We start from the raw sequence: 21,105 nt of genomic DNA, 5'->3' as shown, positions 1-21,105 counted from the left end.
GTTGTCTCAATAAAGTATTTATTAGATGGAATACAATCTTCTCAATATATTGGATGTGATTTTTCTTTTACAGATTACAATAAAATTACAATAATACATAAATATATTTAAACACTTAAGTCACATTAATGTGTTGATGTATCCCTTTGGGATTCATGTACATTCACTCAAACAACAAATCATTACTTCATTGTACTTTAACCTGTGGCACTATTGTGGTTTTGGCAAATCCCTTAAAATCCTTTTTGTTAATGAAAAAATACTCAGTAATTTATTTCTGCATAAACAGCATAAAATCTTAACCAGAAGTGATGTCTTCTCAGACATGCTCTCGGCCTGCTTTTGGTCTTTGGTTCTACATTTTCTCTATTTGGGTTACATACTTCATACTAGTAGGTAGACATTATGTAATGTAAACATAAATGGTATCTAAACATATAAATATACACATTTCTCACAATATGCACTTTTGATTTTGGCGACAATAGCACCCTCAAAATATTTCAGTCAGAACATCGTGAATGTAAACTTGGCACAGACCTGTGTGAGACAGTCTTGGTAAGCCATAACAGCACAATCGGATTGAAATGTGGAAATATTTGATAGCCCATACTTTATCTCCTTAACAGAATCTTTAGAGGTATAACTTTAAAATCAAACGTATAAGAATAATGTGGTTTTCTTTATACCTATAACCGTAGTTTACAAAAAATAAAGTTTTTAAAAAGTGCATAGAGTATTATCTGTTTTTCATTGGAAAGCACTGAAAGTGTCTGTTATTATTTATGTTTTATGGGTTATGGTATGCCAAACCCTCATCGCATTCCATGCCATCAAATAAATCTGTGCAGATAATTTGCTGATGTACACTGTGAGGCATGTAAATAGTTTGTGATAAATGTAAAATTGAGTTCCATAAAAAGTAGTGATATATCTGAAGATCTTTGCATACATGATTATGTTAGAAATATAAACAAATACTTGTGGTAAATACACAGGTTTCACAGATTCATAAAACAGACCTCACAATCATACTGGCAGGTACAGTCTATTTGACCAAACCTTAAAACCTCCATCTCGACAACAATCGCAGTGGGATGACCAGAATGGTTCCCAGATTAATAAAAGACCATAGGGTCTGATTCTATTAGAGCTGTCAACAGCCTTTTACCTTTCTGTGGCAATAAGTGTCTGAACAGATTCACCTCGGGGCATGTGGGAGGGCAGCCGGTCCCCTCAGGCTGAACGTGTCCCCACTGGAGGAGTGACGGGACGGGGCGTTCCCACACACCAACGATGGCTCTGCCTCCTTAATCTCCATTGCACGTTTGTAAAGCTCTGCCGCCTTCTCGAAGTCACCCTCTTCATAGCTATGTACAAACAGAGAAAAAAAGGCAAGAAAGAAAAACAATTTTAAATGTAATTCAACATTCGTTAATTAACTTCTGATTAGCCCAATGTTGAACCCAACCACAACTACTGTACCTCAACACAGCCAAGTTCTTTAGGGTCTCTCCGACCCGAGGGTGTGAGCGACCCAAACTATCCTCATACACTTTCAGTGCTCGTTCATAAAGAGGCAAGGCGTCACTGTGATTCTTCTGCCAAAGACAAAAATCTACAGTTAGCTTTGCTCTATACGAAAAACTTAAGCCACAAACGCTCATAACACACATTAAAATAAAAATAAATATAGTTCTTAAGAAACATGCAAGTCGGGTATATGTTGAACAGACTAAATAAATAATAATGACGTTCTCACTAGTTGGCAGTAGAGTACAGCCAGGTTGACCAGCGCTGTGGCCACACTGGGGTGTTTGGGTCCAAAACTTTTTTCCCTGATTTCCAGAGACAGCTCATACAGCGGCACCGCCTTTTCCAGCTTCCCCTGTACAACACACACACACACACACACACACACACACACACACACACACACACACACACACACACACACACACACACACACACACACACACACACACACACACACACACACACACACACACACACACACACACACACACACACACACACACACACACACACCTCTTGAAATAAGATTCTCCGCCAACGACAAGCAGACAGCATATTAAAGTTTCATTGTCAAAATGCACGTGTCTCACTCTGCGTTTATAGAGCATGGCCAGGTGTTTGAGTGTGTAAGCCAGCGAGGGATGGTCTGGGGACAAGGCCCTCTTGCGGATGTCTAGCGCCCTCTCATACATGTCCTCAGACATCTCATACTCCCTCCTCTCTGTGTGAAGTGCGGCCAGGTTGTTGAGGGACTGAGCACAGTCTGGGTGATCTGGACCGAGGACACGCTGACGCATCTCCAGGGAGCGGGTCAAGAACATCTTGGCTGCACTGGTGGGAGAAAAGAGCGGGATTTGAGAAATCTATTTTAGATGAATCAGATGTTGGTGGACACACAAATTAAGACTTAAGGAAACAAAAAAACTAAACAAGAATGAGGTAGAAAGTGCAATTTGAGGGAGACGCAATTACACAATTAAAGTCCACAATGCGGAGTGTCTTTGCCTGTGTGCATTCCAGCTGTAACATGTATGCCTTACTCCAGGTTGTTTTGGAGGTAGTACAGGACACCTAGTTCATTAAGTGTCTTGGCTGAGTCTGCAGAGTCTTTTCCCAGGGTCAGCTCTTCCAGCTGTAAGGCTCTGCGTCTCAACAGAGTGAAGCCGTACTGAAATGAGGAATTGACAAAAGGCATTTACATGATGCCTGATGCATAAGAGGATATGGCGAAGCATGTTGGTATCTGTGAAACATGCTTACCATGTGACCTTTCTGGCGAGCAGTCTTCTGACGGATCTTCACTGACCTCTTCCGGAGTTTCTCTGCTTGTTCATACCTGATCGTAAGAATGCCAGGTGTAAGCCATTTAACAAGGGCATCTGTTATGAGATCACTATAGATGGGATGATGCCTTTCTCACACATTGCCTGGCAGGAACAGCCAATAAACTACATTGCACAACAACAATTATGAATTATGAATAACATAACGCATGTCAACACCAAGAGAGAATGTTTTACTTGTTTTGTTTCTGATAGAGCATGGCAAGTGACTCCAGCTCTCGTGCTACGCTGGCATGCTCTGCTCCGTAGGCATTCTCACTGATCTCCAGGGCCTGCTTGTACAGCTGCTCAGCGTTGCCATACTTCTTCCACTGAACATAAACCCCAGCCAGCTGGTGCAGGGAGCGAGCTACGCTGGGATGGTCCGGGTCCAGGGCTGTCTCTCTAATCTCAAGTGACCTTTGTAAAGGTGCTACTGCCTACAAAAGCAGAAAGAATCAAATACATATGCAGTTGACAGTATGTGCACTTTCCTTACAGAAAATAAGTTAACTATAAACACACGTATTTAAGCTAAGTAAGCCCCAAGAAAACTGCATACCACCGAAAGCAGAAAATGTATGTTTAAAGAACAATTAACATGTTTTTTTGAGTTATTTCAAAGATAATACTCATTGAAATATTGAAAGCATGTGAACTACCTGACTAGGGAGGCCCAGGTCTTTGAGGAAACGTCCCAAGGTCTCGTACAGGTTTGCCAACTTGGTCATGCTGTCTTCGCTCTCACAGCTCTTCTCATAGTGTTTCAGGGAGTCAAAGTACTCAGTGGCCATGGAGCTTTTGTCTTTGCCCACATATTGCCAATAGGCTAGCAGCTCAGAGAAATGACCCCTAGAAAAAGCAAACACATACTGTCCAGACTATACCTACAGAAATGTGCTATATCAGCTTGTGTTTATGCATGCTTTTTACCTCTTGTAGAGGTTTTGGGAAACGAACAGGTTCAGGAGGCTGAGCTGTAATTTAGTCCTATCCTCCTGTTGTTGGAGCAGCCAGGGCAGCTCATCTGCGACACGCCACGTCACACGGTCCTGGCTACACATACACAATGACATGAGTTGTACTGACAGAAGAAGTTGGGTTGTGTTGTATGACGAAAAGATGACTACTCTACCCGAGTTGCTGACTGAAATACTGTATGAGTTTATCTCTGTAGGCAGACGAGCTACTTCCTCCACCCAGGAACTCCAACCTTACAGCTTCCCAAGCCTGAAAGATAAATACACTTACAGACAGAAACTTCAAAAAGAATATCATGTTTTTTTATGCATTATTCTAATGGCCAAAGTCCAGTTACCTGCAGGTGTTGAAACCTGATGAGCCCACAGCAGAGGGTAACAATGCAGAGTCTGTTCAGACGGTAAAGCAGAGAGGACAGGACAGGCAACTCCAGTTCTGGGAAAAGGTCTAGCACCTCTGATTCACTCACTCCATTATGGCTGGCACATACAAGGCACAGTATCTAAAGAGAGAAAAAAAAACTAAATTATATTATTTTGATATATAGAGAAAGAAAATCCAGATTGTTAATCTGTGTCCTTGTGAGGCCAGAAAGTAAAGAGAGAAATAAAAACAAGAAAAAAATGATCAAAGTTAAATTTGACCGATATCATGAGAACACAATTTATAATATGGTGACAAAGTAGTTTTGCAGGACACAGAATAACATTAAAACCAACAATTATGAAAGAACTCTGTGTTTAAGAGAAAGGCGTTATTGTTATTTTTATCTGGACATAGGTCACCTCTCTCATAATGTGTTGCTCTCTGTCTGGGTTGAGGGAGTTCAGAGTCATCTTGAGTGCCAGACGGTAGAGTGACATGGTGTCCTGACACTGTAAACACTGCTCCAGGCTCTTCTCCAGCGAACAACCTGATATACTGCTGGACAGTAACAAAACATGGCAAATTTGCCAATCGACTTAGTCATACATCCAGAGACATGCACATCAGACTTGGAGGGGAAGACCATTTTTAACCCACATAATGCATGTTTAAGGCCCATTACAGAATGGATTTACACAACCAAAGTTCTCTGAAACGAGTCACAGAAAACCCTACCATTATATAAAAGATCATTGCAATGAAAAGAGTGTGTTCTGAATCTTTTAATTAAAAAAGTGAAACTACACAAAAACACAAAAAAACAAAAACTGTTGTTGCTTTTTTTTCTGTGATGGACAATGTATGTAGAATTGTGAAACCAACGATGACTAACCTGATTATCATTCTTGCAAGTATTGTGACATACAATGCATTGCAGGTTGATGCAGAGCGACAATGTCTTTCCAGCTTCTTCTCCTGGAACAAAGATAGAACATGTAAGTGTGGCATTCTCACCAAAAATGTATCGCTGCTAACAATTCCAAATGTCTTTCCACACTATTAATTCCTCAAGAGTTTTTTAAAAAAGGGAATGATGGGATGATAACTGACCTGATCCTTGGTCAATTTGAGATCCATGCTCTGGCATTCTGCATTGACAATGCTCCTGACCTCCCTGGGACTCAGTGGGTCTAAGTGGAGTGTGGGCCATAACCTAATCAGGAATGGTCACTGAATTACAAATGGCAATACTACAGGAGCATATTTATAAATGTATACCACTGCATGGGAAATAAATTAATAGCAATACAACACATGTAGAGTAAATTGACTGGGATATATAGAAATCAAACTGTGGGTTTCACCTCCAAGCTTGAGGACAAGTCTCGACGTTGACAGACACCACCACTCGGACGTTGACAGGGAGAGGGTCAATTAGCCACTTCATGTGTTTTTCTGCTTGCTGAAAAACAGTAGTGTTAGAAGAGCTATTCTAAAGGTGACAGAGAAAAAAACAGTAAACGTCTAATCTGGAGTGTACCTGTATTTGGTCAATGGAGTCGATGATGATTATAATGTTTCCTTGATGGCGTGCTGATAGTCTTTCAAGCCAGCGGGGAAACTCCTCTAAGATCTTACTGGGCTCCATCGACAAGCCAGAAATGGACCAGAAGTGCTGCAGCAGCTACGTGACAACAGACAGAAAACACATTACCACAGTTATTCAGCAAGACGGAGTGTCATCACTGGAAGTTAGACTTTAGAAGAGCCGCTGAGAGACACCCCTTACTTTGACTGTGAGGCGTTTGATAATGAGAACCGGCTCTGTGCTTGTTGAAAGTGGGCGGCCAACAAAATGATAAAGGAACAAGGTGTTGGGGGACTGCTTCTGCTGCTGCTCGATCCTGAAAAGGAAATTAGAAGGGAAATTAGACAAACCTTACAGAAAGTCATGTCAGTGCCATTTTTTAATAAAGCTAGCAAGTTGAAAAAAGACCAGTGGAAAATGACTAAAACAGGCATAAATTAGGAGAACTACTCAACATACCTCAAAAGCTTACAAAAAACCTTCAATTGCAACACACAAACACACAAGTTTGCATTAAGAAGTGTCTACAGGGGGGGAAACACTTAACACTTAACTGAATGAATAAGTTCTCACCATTTGGAGAGCAGGAGAGACTTTCCTGAGCCTGGACCACCAGACACCAGCAGAGGAGGGGTGGGAGGTGGAGCAGCTATCATGTCATTCAAACGATCTATATACTGAGAAGGAGACCAGATAAGACACAGACTTACAGTGATTAAAGACAGTATTAGACTGGAAGACAAGTTTAAGAGAGCTCAAAAGAGGGGAACATCTGCCCTACCTTCTGGAAGCCTAACTGGGACGTGGTGCTGCTGCTACAGGCCTGCTGGTAGGACTCAATCTGTTCCTGCTCATCGTGCAGGTCCCACAGCACATCTCCCGAGTCTTCTTCACGTCCCTCTTCTATTCCAAAGTCCATAGAATCAACATCTGCTCCTTCAAGACCCAGCAACTCCTACATGGTAAGAGTAGAAATGGAAGTTCAAAAGCTGTCACTGACAAGAGGAATAAACATAAATCACCATGCACACCCAACACTTGCAATTAAATCGATATAAAGAGTGCTGACGGTCTTTACCTGTTTGATGACTTTCTCCAGTTGAATATAAATGAGGTCAGCCCCCTCCTCTGCAGAACCACTATGATCCACCACCTGGGTTAATGTTCAAAACATGTAAGCACACGCGCTGTGTGGCATCTAGCCACTAGGAAAATACAGAATGTCAACTTTAAAAAGCAATAAACACAAAACGTATGCTCTATTTAATGTTTATTTATCAAAAGTACATCCATATTCTTGTGACTATACATGCCATATAATTCATAGAATGCACTTGTAGAACACTTTGTATACTTAGTGAAATATCTTCTTCTCTCCTTTATCCTGTTTTATTATTGTTCATTTAATATATGGCACATACAAACCTTGAGTTTAGCAGCCTTGTCTGCAGCATTGACCCTTTCTAGCAGTTGCCTGGTGGGTCCAGTCAAATTGTGATCTTCTTCAGTCCTGAGGTAGAGCACCAGTGGATGGCCATCTGGATTCTTCACAAAAGCCTCATCACAATCCTCCACCACAGAGCTACACACATGCATGAATATCGTAAGACATTTTCCTAAAAATAAGCCATAAAATACGAGTACAATCTTAACTACATGGGGATATCTTAGTGAGGATAGGTATAGGACTTACTGTACCTAGTGACAGTAGATTTGACAAGAAGCACACACACGGAGCTCCTTTCAATCTCCTGCTTTCGCTCCACATCGTACGAGGCAGCATTCTCCTCTGGGAAGCAGACATTCAGGTAGAAATGGCCTAGACCTTCGCACATTCTCCGTAACGCAGGTGAGTGTTTCTGTAATGAAAACACAAAGCAAAGATTTTCCAGACAAGGATTAATGTACTGTCTCTACAAGGTTTACTCACAATGGTTTTGTAAAAGCCTGAAATTCTGACTAATCTTGAGAAGACCAAAGTCATTTCCTGAAGCCTGCTCCTGTGTTACTTCAGGCTAATTCCAAGAAACGACCCCAATAATGAAACACATAAAAGTGCCACAATATAATAATCAATAATAATACACTAATCCCATGAAAACATAATACTCATAGTTTTGTAGTGCCCATTTAACTAACCTTTATGAAGACATCAAGCTCAGCTTTGGTCTCCTGGGTAAAGATTAGGTAGCAGCGCACTGTGTTACTCCACAAGGCCTGGGGAACATGAGGTGAGACCTGAAGCAGACTGGCCACTGCAGCATCCCAGTCATCTGACACAAACACACACACACAAGAAAAGTTGCAATACAAACATTCAGAGATAAGTAAATGCATACTTCAAAAGCTGTCCGTATGTAAATGAAAATATACACCCATTAAAAAGATATAAGAAGTAGGTAATCTATGTAGAGGTCAATTTGTCTTGAGGTAGAATTAGTTTTCCAGCATCATAGAAGCCATTATGGCCAGTGGTTTAAGATGTTTGGTTACGTCTTTGTTGCGTTCAAACGATGTCATAATGCCTCCCTTCTTTCGACAGACTTTTGTAGTTTACTTACCTCTGCTCACATTTGCAAAGGGTCCTTCCACATCTATCAAACTGTGGGCAAATTCCGGTCCTCGAAAGGTCTGTTGCAATTGCATCATGCTTCCCATTGAGGGCTCACTTCCCAGCACACCACCAGACCAGTACTCGCACTGTGTCCCTGCAGCTAAAGACATACAGTGAATCAATAATACAAGGCTTTGGAAGTATTCATCATAATAATATATAAACAAGACCTTAAATTTTGCATTCCAGATGCAAATTACATATTGGAAGGATGGATTCATGAATAAAACCTTTGTTTTATTGGATTTGTTTTATCTGGGTCTTACCAGTAACCGTGGTTTGATTGTCATCTGAGTCAGAATCATTGAGGTCATAGACCTGGATGCCCTGAGCCTGCAACTGTTGCAGTTTGGCCTCCAAGTCCCTCTTGGCGCGCAGAAGATCCTGAATTTCCTTTTCTTTTGTCTCCCGGAAAATCTAGTGGTGATTTAGCCAATTGGTCAGCGTTGCAATCATGATTACTGGAAAAATGCTCATCGACAACATGTGGTTTGCTTTACCTTGAACTGTCGTTTTACTTTGTCCCTGTCATGTTCAAAGGTGGCAGCCCTCTCCATAGCTTGATATTTTGCCTCAAGAGCGCTCTCTTTTTCCCTAAGGATCTTCTGGTAGGTCTTCTGCAGAGCCTGTTGTCACATTGACAATGAACATCATCATTAGAAACAATCAAAATGTTAAATGTTGTAGCCTTTAAACTTGTGCTTTGACAAACTAATAGTTTCTACATCTCAGTTGTCTCCTGCTCATTAATGTCACCTGTAGCTCAGCTCTCAGCCTCTTGTTCTCCTCATCCAGCTTCGCCTCCTTCTTTTGCATGGATGAGATCTCGTTATTCTTGCTGACGCGGAATATCTCATACTCTTTCCGGAGTCTTTCATACTCGGCAGCATACTCCAGATCCACTGAACCTGTGGATTTGAAACTGGCCCCAATCACCCGAGGTCCTCTGCGAAAGGAGCTGCGCAGGAGTCTGGCTTTGGGCTTGACCTCCACTGGGATCTCACAGGCTTCCCCTCCTTCACCACCATATCCATCCTCAATGACCTCTCCTGGGCTGACCAGAGAGGAGGCGGTGCCCATGGTGGCAGCCTGGACTTCAGTCCTCAGCCTTTCCAGATGCCCATAACTGCTCCTGTGGGATGACAGACAGGGAATGGACGAACATGGACAACATTACATAACTATGGAAGATGATTGTGAATGGCAAAATTACTGTGTCCTGAATTGATTTGTCCCCAAACGCAAAGCAGCTAACTAAGCACTGTGACGTCAGCTTTAGCCTTGGTTAGCTAGCTAGTTAGCTGTTGTTTTTTGCATTGTTTTATTTTTAAAAGACAAAAGGAGACACACAATCATTTCTCTACATATTTAGTTTGAACAGAATATTGTGTAAAACACCAACACTTGGTGAAAACATCATGAGGCTACGTTGAACAAACACTCACGGTCCGCTCCCTTCACAGCTTCTCCCTGGCTGCCTTGGTAACAAGTCAGAATACGGGTGCTCGCACGGGTCAAACTTTGTAAAAGTCAATTCTCTTGAGTACTTGAGGTACGGTAACTGTGCAAAGCCCACCTGGCAGGTATTGTATTAATGCCAATTATTATGCTATAGTAGGAATAGCAATAGCTTGTGCAAATTGTTGTTTTAAAGTGAAAATATACAGTACCAGTCAAAAGTTTGGACACTTCTCATTCAATGGTTTTTCTTTATTTTTATTTTATATTGTTTTCTACATTGTAGATTAATATTGAAGATATCCAAACTATGAAGGAACACATATGGAATTATGTGGTAAACAAACAAATGTTCAACAAACCAGAATATGTTTTATATTTTAGATTCTTCAAAGTAGTTGAATGAGAAGGTGTGTCCAAACTTTTGACTGGTACTGCACTTTTGCAATTTTGTTAGGGCGTGGGTCTGTACTAAGTATCATAGGCCTAGATGTGAGTTGTACTGCATAAAATATGTTATATACTTCAAAATTAAAGTTGGGCAACCTTGACTTAAAGCAGCCAACTAAACTTTTACTTGTGCCACAAATGTGTCTTGGACGAGTTGTTGACAGGTCGGTGATAATTTATTCAACTTCCTAAAAAATGAGGTTATCTAAAAGAAGAACGAAAATCTGTCTCCAACACTGCGGTCAACTCAGCAGACACTCGGCTCCTGTGGTCAACTCAGATGACACTGAAATGTTAGTGCACCTCTATACTAACACTTATGGTAAATACATTCAAGGATCGACGTGACATACCTTCAAAATAAGATGTAAGCAAAGCGTATGTACAAATATATGGAAATAAGATCAATTTTATTGTATTCACATTAAAAATGAACCCAGTTACCTGCATCTCGTGACTGACTAACATTTTCACTTTACCAATTGTATATGATATTTAACAAATTAATAACTCTTCAAACCTTCAAATAGGTAATTTCTTTAATTTTGAAGGTGATATAAAAATATTTTTCTCAATAATTCCAGACAATACCTAATGTATTCAGGAAATCTCTGACTTCACTCAAACTAAAAATCTAACATTTTTATTGAACCAATTAAGAGATATTTCAAAGTAAAAGTTCTACATTTGTACTGATAAATATCTAATAACTGAATATGTCATGTGCTTTAAAATGTGTTTTCTCAATAATTCCAGACACTGACTGATGTATACGTGTTCAGGACATCTCTGACTACACTTCAACATGTTTACTGTACAGATTAAGATATTTTCAAAATTAAAAGTCCTACATTTGTTCACTAAAAAAGCAAATTTCTGAATTTTTAGGGTGCTATAAAAAGAGTTGTCTCAATAATTCCAGACAATGCCTGATGTATTTGTGTTCAGGACATCTCTGACTACACTTGTACAGAAAATCAAACATTTTTACTGTACCAATTAAGAGATCTTTCAAAGTAAAGGTCTTACATTTGTGCACTAAAAAAGCAAATTTCTGAATTTCTAAGGTGCTATAAAAATATTATTCTCAATAATTCCAGCCAATGACGGAGCCATATGTGTTCAGGACATCTCCGTTTGAATGCATTTACCATGAGTGTTAGTATATAGGTGCACTAACATTTCAGTGTCGGCTGAGTTGGCCGCAGTGTCTTCAATGTAACATCTGAATTACTGTAAAGTGGAAGTACAGTTTTGTATCCTTAATATTTAGGTCACCATAACGAATCAAGATAAATCTTACACCCAATTACACAAAAATGTTTTTTGCTGGTAAATTATCAAGAGTCCTACAGACCAACCAGAGGAGTATCTTTCACCTACTAAGGCTTTTCAAACAGCAGGTCTATGTTTAACAGCAGTGATCATTCTACCAAGCTTGAATGCATTCATGTATGAACACCTCTCTAGAAAATATACAAAAAGAAGACAACTTGTCTTAAAATATTTATTGTCTACATAATATTTTTTCGCTTATTGATCATCTTCATCTTTTACAGAACAGCTTAAGCATTTTGTCCCTGTATGCACGGTTCAGGAAGTAATACATTACAGGATCCAGTACACCACTAACACAGGTCAGGGCAGATGTGATCTGATTGGCTCTACCCAGTGACTCACGCCTTGCTGCAGTCATATGGTCACGACTGTAGCTTTCAATGTAGATTACCCTGTTCACATGATAGGGCACAAATGCAAACAGGAAGTTAATCACAATGAGGATGATCATTCTTATAGCTTTGTCCCTCACTGGCCGTTCTTCCTGTTGGTTTATGGTCCTTAGTTTCAGCAGAATCAGTATGTAGCAAACCACAATGGTTGTTAGGGGAATAACAAATGCCACAATAGTGGACACTAAAGCCATGCGAGATGTCTTTTCTAAGTACAGCTTGTTGCAGATGCCAGTTGATTTGTCGGTCACGTTCTTTTTAGAGAAAAGTATAGGGCTCATAGACACAATAACTGTCACCCAAAGTATGCCAACAGCTATCTTTGCATACCTAGCCTTCCTTACTGACTGTGATTTTATGGGGAAAACCACAGCCAGAAATCTATCCAGGCTGATGAAACTCATTAAGTAAAGGCTGCAGTACATGTTAAGGTAAAAGAGGAAGCCTGCTAGTTGACAAAGGATATGTCCGAAAGGCCAGTGGCCGTTGGACAGGTGGTAAACTATACGCATGGGTAAAATCAGAATGTAAGAGATGTCTGCTACAGACAAGTTCTTCAGGAAGACCTTAAATGGAGATGTGCTCTCTTGGTGAAAGAAGGCCCACAGTGCCAAGGCATTCCCAGGCACAGCCATGATGAAGATCAGGATGTAAAATGTAGAAAATAGAATGTTCTCTTGGTGGGAGTCACTGCCATAGAAGCCCTGAATCTCCTCCCCGGAGACGTTCATTGTTGTTGTTGAGAGGAACAGCCTGTTGCGGCATAGACACAAATAACCTGTTATGATGATGATAGCCTTGTCAAGTGATTCACTAAATCATACATTGTGATATCATAACAAAACTAAGAATGCAAGATTCATATGCTTTTCATGAAGTGACATTGTATAAACCCACATCTAAAAGCATGTGTAAATAAGAAACAGGAACTATCTTTGCAAGGCAAAAGTGAAACCAGTTTTGAAGAACACACACTGACTATTTTAATCAGCTAACCCTAGATACAGACAAACAACATTAAAATGATGAGAAATAAAGTGTTTATCAGATAGTTTAAGATTCAAAAACATTTCCAGACTCATATAACACAAATTACATGACTGCAAATAACAGTCAGGATGTAAACAACTTATGTTTTAATCAAGTGGCATACACATTTTATATAATTAAAATAATGGAAAAAACTTTTAAAGTCTTTATTTTATTTTATGGCAAACCACATCCGGTAGTTGTAGTTCACCTTAACTTACATTGATGTGATGAACTGAAAAATACATGATCCAGTGCAAGAAGTATCACTAAGTATAACAATGTAAATTAACATATAGGCACCTTAGGTAATGGTTTCTGAAAAATGATTTCAACGGAGGAAGAAACAAGATTTGGTACAAGTGCTCTGTTGGCAGTTAATACAACAAATCAATGTTCCAGGTCTTACTAAAGGGTGCTACATGCTTTAAGATCATTTGTACTACGCACCACCTCTGTCCTTTACTATTTAATCATGTAATCAGAGCAAAATTATAGTAAATAGTAAATGTAGGGCATCAAGCTCTCACATCTAGTACTGTGAATAATCATTAATATTATTGATATCATATTCTTACCTTTTAATTGTAGAGATACAGAATTCAGAAGAATGCAGAACCGCTCTATATGCTAAGTAGCAGTGGTAAAACACCAGTGTGAGAAGAGCAAGGTAAAGTGGAAGTGAGAACATAAGACCGGGCCTTTTATGGATTTACCACACACACACACAAAAAGTTTTTTCGACTAAAATAACAAGAATTCAACACGAAGTCAGAAACTGATAAAACAGACAAAAATAGACATTCAAGCTCAATGCATTACAAGCATGCAATTCTTTATTTTTGCTACTCCAACACAGTTTTTGTCTTTAACACATTGTTCCAGAATAGTATGATTTAAAGCTTTACAAAAATGAGAGAAATCCAGATATTTACAAAATCTATCTGTTTAAACATAATTCTTTTTTTACACCACTCTCCTAAAGTCTTTGAAAGGCATGCATACAAATAAACTTTGGTATGTTAACAAAACTACTTATTTTCTTAGTAGAAGCATCTATGTACATGTGGTAGAACTGATTTACTTTGTTTTAGTACAGTTTACATTTAGACAACAATACATGTTAACTTAACGAACCAAGACCACCAGTACAGACACTGAGGTCACCACTTCAGCCATCGCACCAAGAGAGTGCATGTAAATTGCCCTAAATCTTGTGACTGGGTTAGGCCTGAAGTGAGTCATTGTTCAACAACTTTGGCAAATAGGCACACTAAAATGAAAACTTGTATTACTTAAGATACCAGTTTTTACATATCTGTAAAAGAAATTGGCAGTTCATATGGGTGAAAAATGAGAGAATACTCTTAGAAAACAGAAGTTAATAATGAGTTCAACTTTAACACGTCTGTATACATTATGTATACACTCATAAAAGGCATTTACAGGGACTGTGTTGAATGTCTGGCAACATAAGAAATATAGAAGATTAAATATACTATGGTTATTCAATCTCTGGTTTGAAAAATAAAACACATTTTTTTACATGGTACTTCGTGATTGTACATCAACTCTATATTCCCTATTCATAGCTACAGCAAGAAAAATAGATTTTCAACACCACGAGAGCCTTCCACTTTCCTCTTTAAATGGTAAAACTAAATCTTTTTTAGTTCCATTATAAAATGTTTTGAAAGAACATGTGGTACACCTCAATGAAAAAATCTGAATCCAAGAATTTAAAAGAAAAAAAAAAATGTAAATCGCAACTTAGAGGAGATAGAAGCATTGGTGCAATAATGCCAGTGTCAAATAAAACATGAAGTGGGGGAGTGCATCACTTAATACTTTTACAGGAACAGAAAAAAAAACAGCAAACCAAAATGATACAAAATGAAACATGACAAGCTCTTCTGCTATGCGGTACAGCCAGAGGGGCCATATTGGGGCTAAGTAGTGTCCTTAGCTGCTGTGGCTGTTGGGATGCAGGATTTGCCGCTGCTGCCGTTGTGGGACCTGTAGCTGGTGAAGCTGGGGGTGTGTATGGTGCGGATGCTCTTTCCACCTGGGCCCAAAGGAGTGGGCGACAGAGGGGAGGGGGAGGAGGAGGAGGATGAGGAGGAGGAGGAGGAGGAGAAATGGAGAGGAGGAGGAGGAGGAGTGCACTCGACCATTCTGAGTCTGCGAGGAGAACGAGAGAGCTTTACCTGTGTGCTGTGAGGGTGTGGGGAGTTTGAGGGATCCGTTAGACAGGGAGGGGATGTGGGAGGAGGGTTGGGAACCAGAACGAGGAGCGGGAGAGGAAAGGATGGTGGATTTCATTACAGAGGAGGAGGAGGAGGAGGAGGAGGAGGAGGAGGAAGAGGAAGGGTTAATGGGATTAGTAGCATCTGAGTTTTGCCCAGACTGGGAGCTGCCTTTAGTAGAGCTAGGATAAAAAGCAGGGATTTTAGAGGTGGGTGTAGTAGGGGAAGTAGTTTTATGATCCCCTCCCACTCTTTTAGCACTTCCGTTAGCCTGCAAACAGAAATGCCAAAACAGATACTGGTTGTCAAAAAATAAATCTTGTCAAATAATACATATAAAAGGCAAGACGACGTTAAAAAAACTATAAGTTATACACATAGAAACACACTAAGACTACACAAACATTAATATCACTGAGACTGAGACACAACTAAGAACAACAAAACATAAACAGGTCTGTTTTTACTAGGTTAAATGAAGAGTGAGACAAATTGGACTGAGAGACATGTTACCAAGAAACAGAACACTGCAAAGGTTAGACCGTGCGATGGCAGACAAGAGGGGCGTCTCTAAAGACTGCCCGTGTTAGAGTTAGGCCCCGTAAAGGGGCTGTGGGGGGAAATTCACAAGGCAAAGATGCATAGGAAGGCTGGAGAGAAATTGATAACAGGCTTAGGAGTTTGAAGAGTGGGAGCAGACAGGGGAGATGTGGGGTTGGTATTCCACTAAAACTGACGGTGCAAGATGGTGAGTTGTGGCTTGGTCTTGAGGGTAAGGAAATATATCACCGTGAGGTTAAGAAGCTGTGCAGTAATGTTGGGTTGAGCAGAGGTGCATTGTGAGAAGGGCGGAGCATAGCCGAAAAAGTCAGTTAGGTTGGTATTTTAACATAGCCACAAGCATCCTGGGATTTGGCAACACTGTTTAGGAACTCAGCTGTGATGGGAACTGGAGATGTGATGACAACTCAGATGATGACAGGGTAGGATTCCGCTTTTCTTTGCCATTTTTCCTCTTTTTTTTTTTTGTTTAGTCACCAACACAGTGAAAACCATGAGCAGTGTGGACATGCAAAAGCATACAGTACAGTGATGTTATGGGGTAACAGTCAAGAGTCAAACATGCCTTCTTGTCAGAGCAGACTCGAGAGAAACATTAACAGATCCACAGTCGTCACCATGGTGACTTTATATTTTTTTTTAAACACTTGAAATCTCACAGAATTGATAGTCTTTTTTTCCTCTAATAATACATGCCTCATGTTTTTGATCCCTATATGTTTGAATCCTCTAGTCTCTGGTAAGGCCCTACAGTAAAACTACCTGTCGGAACTGCCTCTGAGCGTCCTGCAGTTTTTGCTGTTTTCCTGCTTTGTCAGTAGTACCCGGCGACTGCCTGGACTTCGCAGACAAAGGGACGGGCATCCGACTAGAAGGGGAAGCGACACTGGTGTTCTGCAAGGGGATCCAAACGAAAAACAAAACAAGAAATAAAACAAAAGAAAGAAAAAAAACACACACCATAAAGGAAGTATGAAAAATCAAGGCACTAACAGGTAACACCTCAACGATTAACACCAGTGAAAGATCATGCACCCAGTGGGACCATAAACCTTTAAGTCAATACACAGTAGTACATGCAGTCAAGAATAAGGAAGATATCAGAGCTAAATCATCATGAGAGTGTTTTTGATGATGAATTTGCCCCTTGCTGAAAACCTCAAGAGGTTTAGCAATGAACTGAAGGAGAAACACGGTAGCCAGGAAGCCAACAAAAATGCCACCCCCAATCATGACACCATGATTCCACAGAGAGAGAAAACCACAGGGGGCATTTCCGACATTTCCAAGCACCTGTGGAGTGGATTAATGATTTTGTGATTTCAGTGGTTAGGATTGGAGTGAAGGTAGGTTGTAAACTGGAAAATTAGGACCCAAAGCCTCCCGGAGCAACAAGAGCTAGAGAGAGACCTGTTGTACAGTGGTGGGGGCACTGGGGACAGTGTTGGTTGTGGTGGTTGTGGTAGTAGGGATGACTACAGGGCGAGGAAGGAGCTGAGGTTTAATCTTCTTTAGCAATGGATTTTTGCTGGGTACCTTAGGACCTGAACCTCTGGAGGTAGGGAGAGAGGAGGACCTCTTCAGCCCCACTCCTTCTGAGCTTTTCCCATTCTCTGCCTTAGCTTCCTCAGTGCTGACTGGCTCCCCAGGGGAGTGTGGTCCCATCTCACTGATGGTGGTCTCCAGCTGCTTGATGGTCTGCTCCAGGCTGTCCAGTGTCTTGTAGGTGTTCTTCCGGATCTCATCCGTCCTGTAGAGGGAGTCGGAGTTCTGCCTCTTCAGCGCGGCTGGGCCGGTTGCCTTGGGAGCGTCTGCTAAGGATTTTGAGCGTGTAATCTCAAACCTCTTTGCTTCTTTGTGCTGCCTGATAGTACCGTCGGATTCCTCCTCATCTTCATACACAACCACCTGTAAAGTCTTCTTTCCTGACTTGGTGCCCGTGCGAATGGCCTGGGTCAATGCCGCCAGCTGTTTCTTAGGGAACTTAAATTTGAACTTCTTCTTAACATCCTGCTTAGAGTCACTATTTGACTCAAAGTTCGCTCCGCTGTCTGTGAGCTCAGAGATTGATGACGAAGATGAGGATGATAAGCTAATGCGGTCTGCAGTGACCTTTGAAGTGACAACGTTTTTGCCATCAACCACCTCGGTCCCTCTGGCTTTAACCTGCAGCCCACCACTCCTCTCACTGTCCGACTCCTCACTCTCCTCCTCGATGCACTCTGCCGCAAGCATCCTGTCCAGTTCCTCCTCACCTTCAAAGATGGTGGACAGGCGCTTGTATGCTGAACGGATATCCATGGGCTCATCAAAAATGATGATGACAGGCTTCTTGTTGAAGCCATTATCCTGTGGCGAATTGGGTTCCGCTGTGGTGCCCCCTCGGTAAGTGGCATTACCTACAGTAACAGTCTGGACACTACCTTTCTTGGCATTGACCAGATCCTGGTACTCGCCACAGGAAAGGGCCTGAACTTTGGTGTTAGTGATCATAAATGCTATGTTGTCAGGGGGTGGAGGTGCCTCCTCTCCAGGCAAGTCTGGACTAAGACTAGCCTCCTCATTACACACCTCACGATTAGATTTCGGTGGATCACTGTCCTCCTTTTTTGGTGAAGCAACAGAACTTTTAGGCGCCTCTCTTATGGCACTTGTTGTTGTGGTTGCCGCAGGCTCGGGTATTATATTTTTACTAGAAAGAACACGTTGCTGGATGACTTTACTTTTCTTTTCAGTGTTAATTTTATTGAGGATTTTTCCCTTCTCCATTTCTGCACTGGTCTTCAAGGATCCGGAGCGTTTGACTTGCGTCTTTGGAAATTTGAATCCTTTCAGTCCCACAGGCTTAGGTGAGATAGGTGGAGGTGTTACAGGTGGGGGTGATTTGGGTGGTGGAGACTGTGGCTGCTGCTGCTGCTGCTGCTGGCTTGGAGAATTGTCATTAACATTGACATTTGAGACCTGTGATGGAGGCTGTGTGGGTTCTCGGTGTTCGGGGGTTTCCTCTGTTCCTGGCGGTGGTGGATACTCTTTGGGAATCTGGCCAGTCACATAGTATATGACCTGAGAAATGAAGAAGTAGCTGTTTAAAATACCCCAAATCTAGAACATACATTAAATATACATTAATATAATGTTATCGAGAGAAAGTCATACATACCCCTTGGCTCTGCCGGACAGTGGTATTCCCATTTTCATCTGTGTCTGGGTCTTTATCATCTCGAGTGGGCTCAGAGCTCTGCTAGGACAGTGTGCGAGGGAATAATATTACTGTGCAACTGGTGTGTCTGGTTGCTGTGGGATTAGTGTGAATTCACATAGATTATGCAGTAGTAAACTGATACTCGTAATGTATGAAATCACTTTTATATGCTGCTCTGATATTAAATGCTGCATATCAAAATGCATGCAGGGAAAATGTAAGAATGTTATAGTTTAAAAAAACCTAATACTACAAGCCAAAACCAACAGCCAAATCAGCTTGTTTAGTTGGCTAAACCCTATCTCTTCCTCTTTTGCCCTTCCACTGTTGATAATACAGCGATTAGGTACTATTAACTGCTATACATACTGCTTCCTGTCTTTCTTCCTGTGTTTGTGCCATCTATACTGTTGGTACTATGCAAAGCTCCTCTCACACTGCTTCACTTCAGTGGAATCATTTGGGCCATAATCTTTGCAACATTAACTATTTTGCAATATGTTATGTTTTATTATTTACATTAACTAGTAGCTTACCAATTACTCATATACTTCTATATACTATATCTTTTTATTTTATCAAATGTTTTAACTTCTCTTTGAACTAGTCACATTTGTTGCACTTGGACACATCCGTCCTCTTTGTCACAACAATTGACAAAAGCTTATTAAATGTGCATATTGTTAAACCTAAATGTGAAAAATTATAGGGTTGTGCTGGTTATATAGGTACAAAGCTGGGAAAGCAAACTGAAGTCAAGTTGTGCATAGACAAAGAGAAACAGAAAAGTAATCCCTCAGAAAAGTATAAGTGGGAGAGAGTAGCATGCATAGTGGCCAGACTGACCGCGAGTGAACCAAGTCTGCAAAAACAGTTTGTGTCCGCAAAGTGAGTTTTAACTAATTTGTTCTCTCAATTATCAATCATTTAAGAAATATTTGTTCTGTTGATTTTGTATGAAGACATGTAATTAAATAAAGACACAAGACGATTTAATTGCCTGTAGAATACAGTGCCGAGGTCTTTTTATTGACAAGAGATAATTAAATCAGTGGCAAAACACATCATTGTCTGGTCCAGGCGCACAAAAGACACAGCATCTTTTCAGAGGCTTCATTTTATGCAGACTTAATCCTGAAACAAATTTAAGCTGAGATATCCAGCTGAATGAAAAGAGGGAAGGAAACTGAGGCGAATAGGAAAAGGAGCTTTTTGAGGCAGCTGTTATGGGTTTCTCTCCAGCCAAAGCAAGGTTGCAGAAGTTGTAGAAGGGTTAAGACACAGCCGTCGATTGTATCAGACAGTGGGCAGAGGCAGGCAGTTAGGTCGGTAGCTGAACGGCGATGTATAATTTACCTTTTTCTCTTTGAGGGGCAATAAGGCCCCCGGTCTTAGTTCTCTGATTTGTGGTTCAATTCGTGAGGTGGGTTCTACCAAATTTTTCACCCCTACATCCTTAACCGTGCACTTCTGGAAAGCCTGAAGAGTGGAGAAAGGTGAAGGGGAAATGGGAACAAGGATTTTGAGGAGGGAGGAAGTTTGAGCGTCTTCACCTTTGTCACAGCTGTAGAACCCAACACGTGACAAAGTCGGATTCAAAATCAAGGAGGTAACTCTTTTGGGAGCTGTGAGTGCTCATCCTTTGCCACCTCTTAGAAAAACAGTCACCATGGGAAGAAATGATAGACCCATTCCCGCAATGCAGAAATTCACCAAATCCAGAGGACATTATACCTACTGATTGTTTTTTCATCACGTTTGAGGTATTGTGTATGTGTGTGAGTGCTTGAGTGTAAACATGCATCTAACCTGGAGCTCTGCCATGATCTTTTCCCCTTCATCCTCCTCTTCTCTGGTTACAGGAGGAGTGACGGGGGGAGGGGTGGCTGGCTTCGGCTTGGTCTCTGGCGGAACCTTGTTGGGCTTCGATTGGGGACTGGGAAGTGGAGTGTCCTCTTCACCCTCCTGTTAGAATTTATGAGAAGGAAATTATTTAGTCATTACTTTTCCAACCAGCTAGGC

General features: G+C 41.0%; 3 protein-coding genes across 6 annotated transcripts in view; all 3 read right to left on the bottom strand.

Annotated features, from left to right (window-relative positions):
* Window positions 1-66: 66 nt before the first annotated feature.
* Window positions 67-9,919, bottom strand: nphp3 (nephronophthisis 3). 4 transcript variants are annotated; one of them, XM_054623027.1, is made up of 28 exons: window positions 9,853-9,919; window positions 9,164-9,539; window positions 8,908-9,033; window positions 8,674-8,824; window positions 8,355-8,507; window positions 7,933-8,066; window positions 7,492-7,652; window positions 7,219-7,375; window positions 6,872-6,946; window positions 6,575-6,748; window positions 6,367-6,470; window positions 5,995-6,109; window positions 5,746-5,889; window positions 5,570-5,667; window positions 5,316-5,418; window positions 5,098-5,180; window positions 4,625-4,763; window positions 4,177-4,341; window positions 3,994-4,088; window positions 3,792-3,914; window positions 3,521-3,710; window positions 3,057-3,298; window positions 2,797-2,872; window positions 2,577-2,704; window positions 2,127-2,367; window positions 1,763-1,888; window positions 1,486-1,601; window positions 67-1,370 (listed from the first exon to the last, which is right to left on the bottom strand). In XM_054623027.1, the coding sequence occupies exons 2-28, from the start codon at window positions 9,485-9,487 to the stop codon at window positions 1,202-1,204; spliced, it is 3,912 nt and encodes a 1,303-aa protein (XP_054479002.1). In that variant the 5' UTR covers window positions 9,488-9,539; window positions 9,853-9,919; the 3' UTR covers window positions 67-1,201. The 4 variants fall into 4 exon arrangements, 3 of the variants coding, with proteins under 3 accessions (XP_054479002.1, XP_054479004.1, XP_054479003.1); XM_054623029.1 differs by having other exon boundaries at window positions 1,486-1,598; XM_054623028.1 differs by having other exon boundaries at window positions 4,625-4,760.
* Window positions 9,920-11,833: 1,914 nt separating this feature from the next.
* si:dkey-96n2.3 (uracil nucleotide/cysteinyl leukotriene receptor) lies at window positions 11,834-13,886 on the bottom strand. Its single transcript, XM_054622549.1, has 2 exons — window positions 13,653-13,886; window positions 11,834-12,798 (listed from the first exon to the last, which is right to left on the bottom strand). Exons 1-2 carry the CDS (start codon window positions 13,763-13,765, stop codon window positions 11,862-11,864), a joined length of 1,050 nt encoding a protein of 349 aa, XP_054478524.1. The 5' UTR covers window positions 13,766-13,886; the 3' UTR covers window positions 11,834-11,861.
* Window positions 13,887-14,032: 146 nt separating this feature from the next.
* Window positions 14,033-21,105, bottom strand: part of si:ch211-285f17.1 (sickle tail protein homolog) — a 101,637-nt gene continuing 94,564 nt past the window's right edge. The window contains 5 exon segments of the mRNA XM_054622550.1: window positions 14,033-15,236; window positions 15,238-15,591; window positions 16,644-16,775; window positions 20,440-20,562; window positions 20,893-21,048. Of these exon segments, the coding sequence (XP_054478525.1) occupies window positions 15,024-15,236; window positions 15,238-15,591; window positions 16,644-16,775; window positions 20,440-20,562; window positions 20,893-21,048 (978 nt within the window). The 3' untranslated portion in view covers window positions 14,033-15,023.

This window comes from Anoplopoma fimbria, chromosome 21 (genome assembly GCF_027596085.1).
Source record: "Anoplopoma fimbria isolate UVic2021 breed Golden Eagle Sablefish chromosome 21, Afim_UVic_2022, whole genome shotgun sequence".
NCBI lineage: Eukaryota > Metazoa > Chordata > Actinopteri > Perciformes > Anoplopomatidae > Anoplopoma > Anoplopoma fimbria.
This window is presented reverse-complemented; position numbering and strand designations above follow the sequence as displayed.

Bases quoted from the DNA above. Each gene is read 5' to 3' on its own strand.
- nphp3 (XM_054623027.1), bottom strand. From the start codon at position 9,487: ATGGGCACCGCCTCCTCTCTGGTCAGCCCAGGAGAGGTCATTGAGGAT. The intron at 6,471-6,574 runs GTAGGGCAGATG...TCTCCTTCTCAG, and splicing joins CCCAGTTAGGCTTCCAGAAG to TATATAGATCGTTTGAATGA. The intron at 3,711-3,791 runs GTAAAAAGCATG...TGCTTTTTCTAG, and splicing joins TCCCAAAACCTCTACAAGAG to GGGTCATTTCTCTGAGCTGC.
- si:dkey-96n2.3 (XM_054622549.1), bottom strand. From the start codon at position 13,765: ATGTTCTCACTTCCACTTTACCTTGCTCTTCTCACACTGGTGTTTTAC. The intron at 12,799-13,652 runs GTAAGAATATGA...ATGCCGCAACAG, and splicing joins TGTATCTCTACAATTAAAAG to GCTGTTCCTCTCAACAACAA.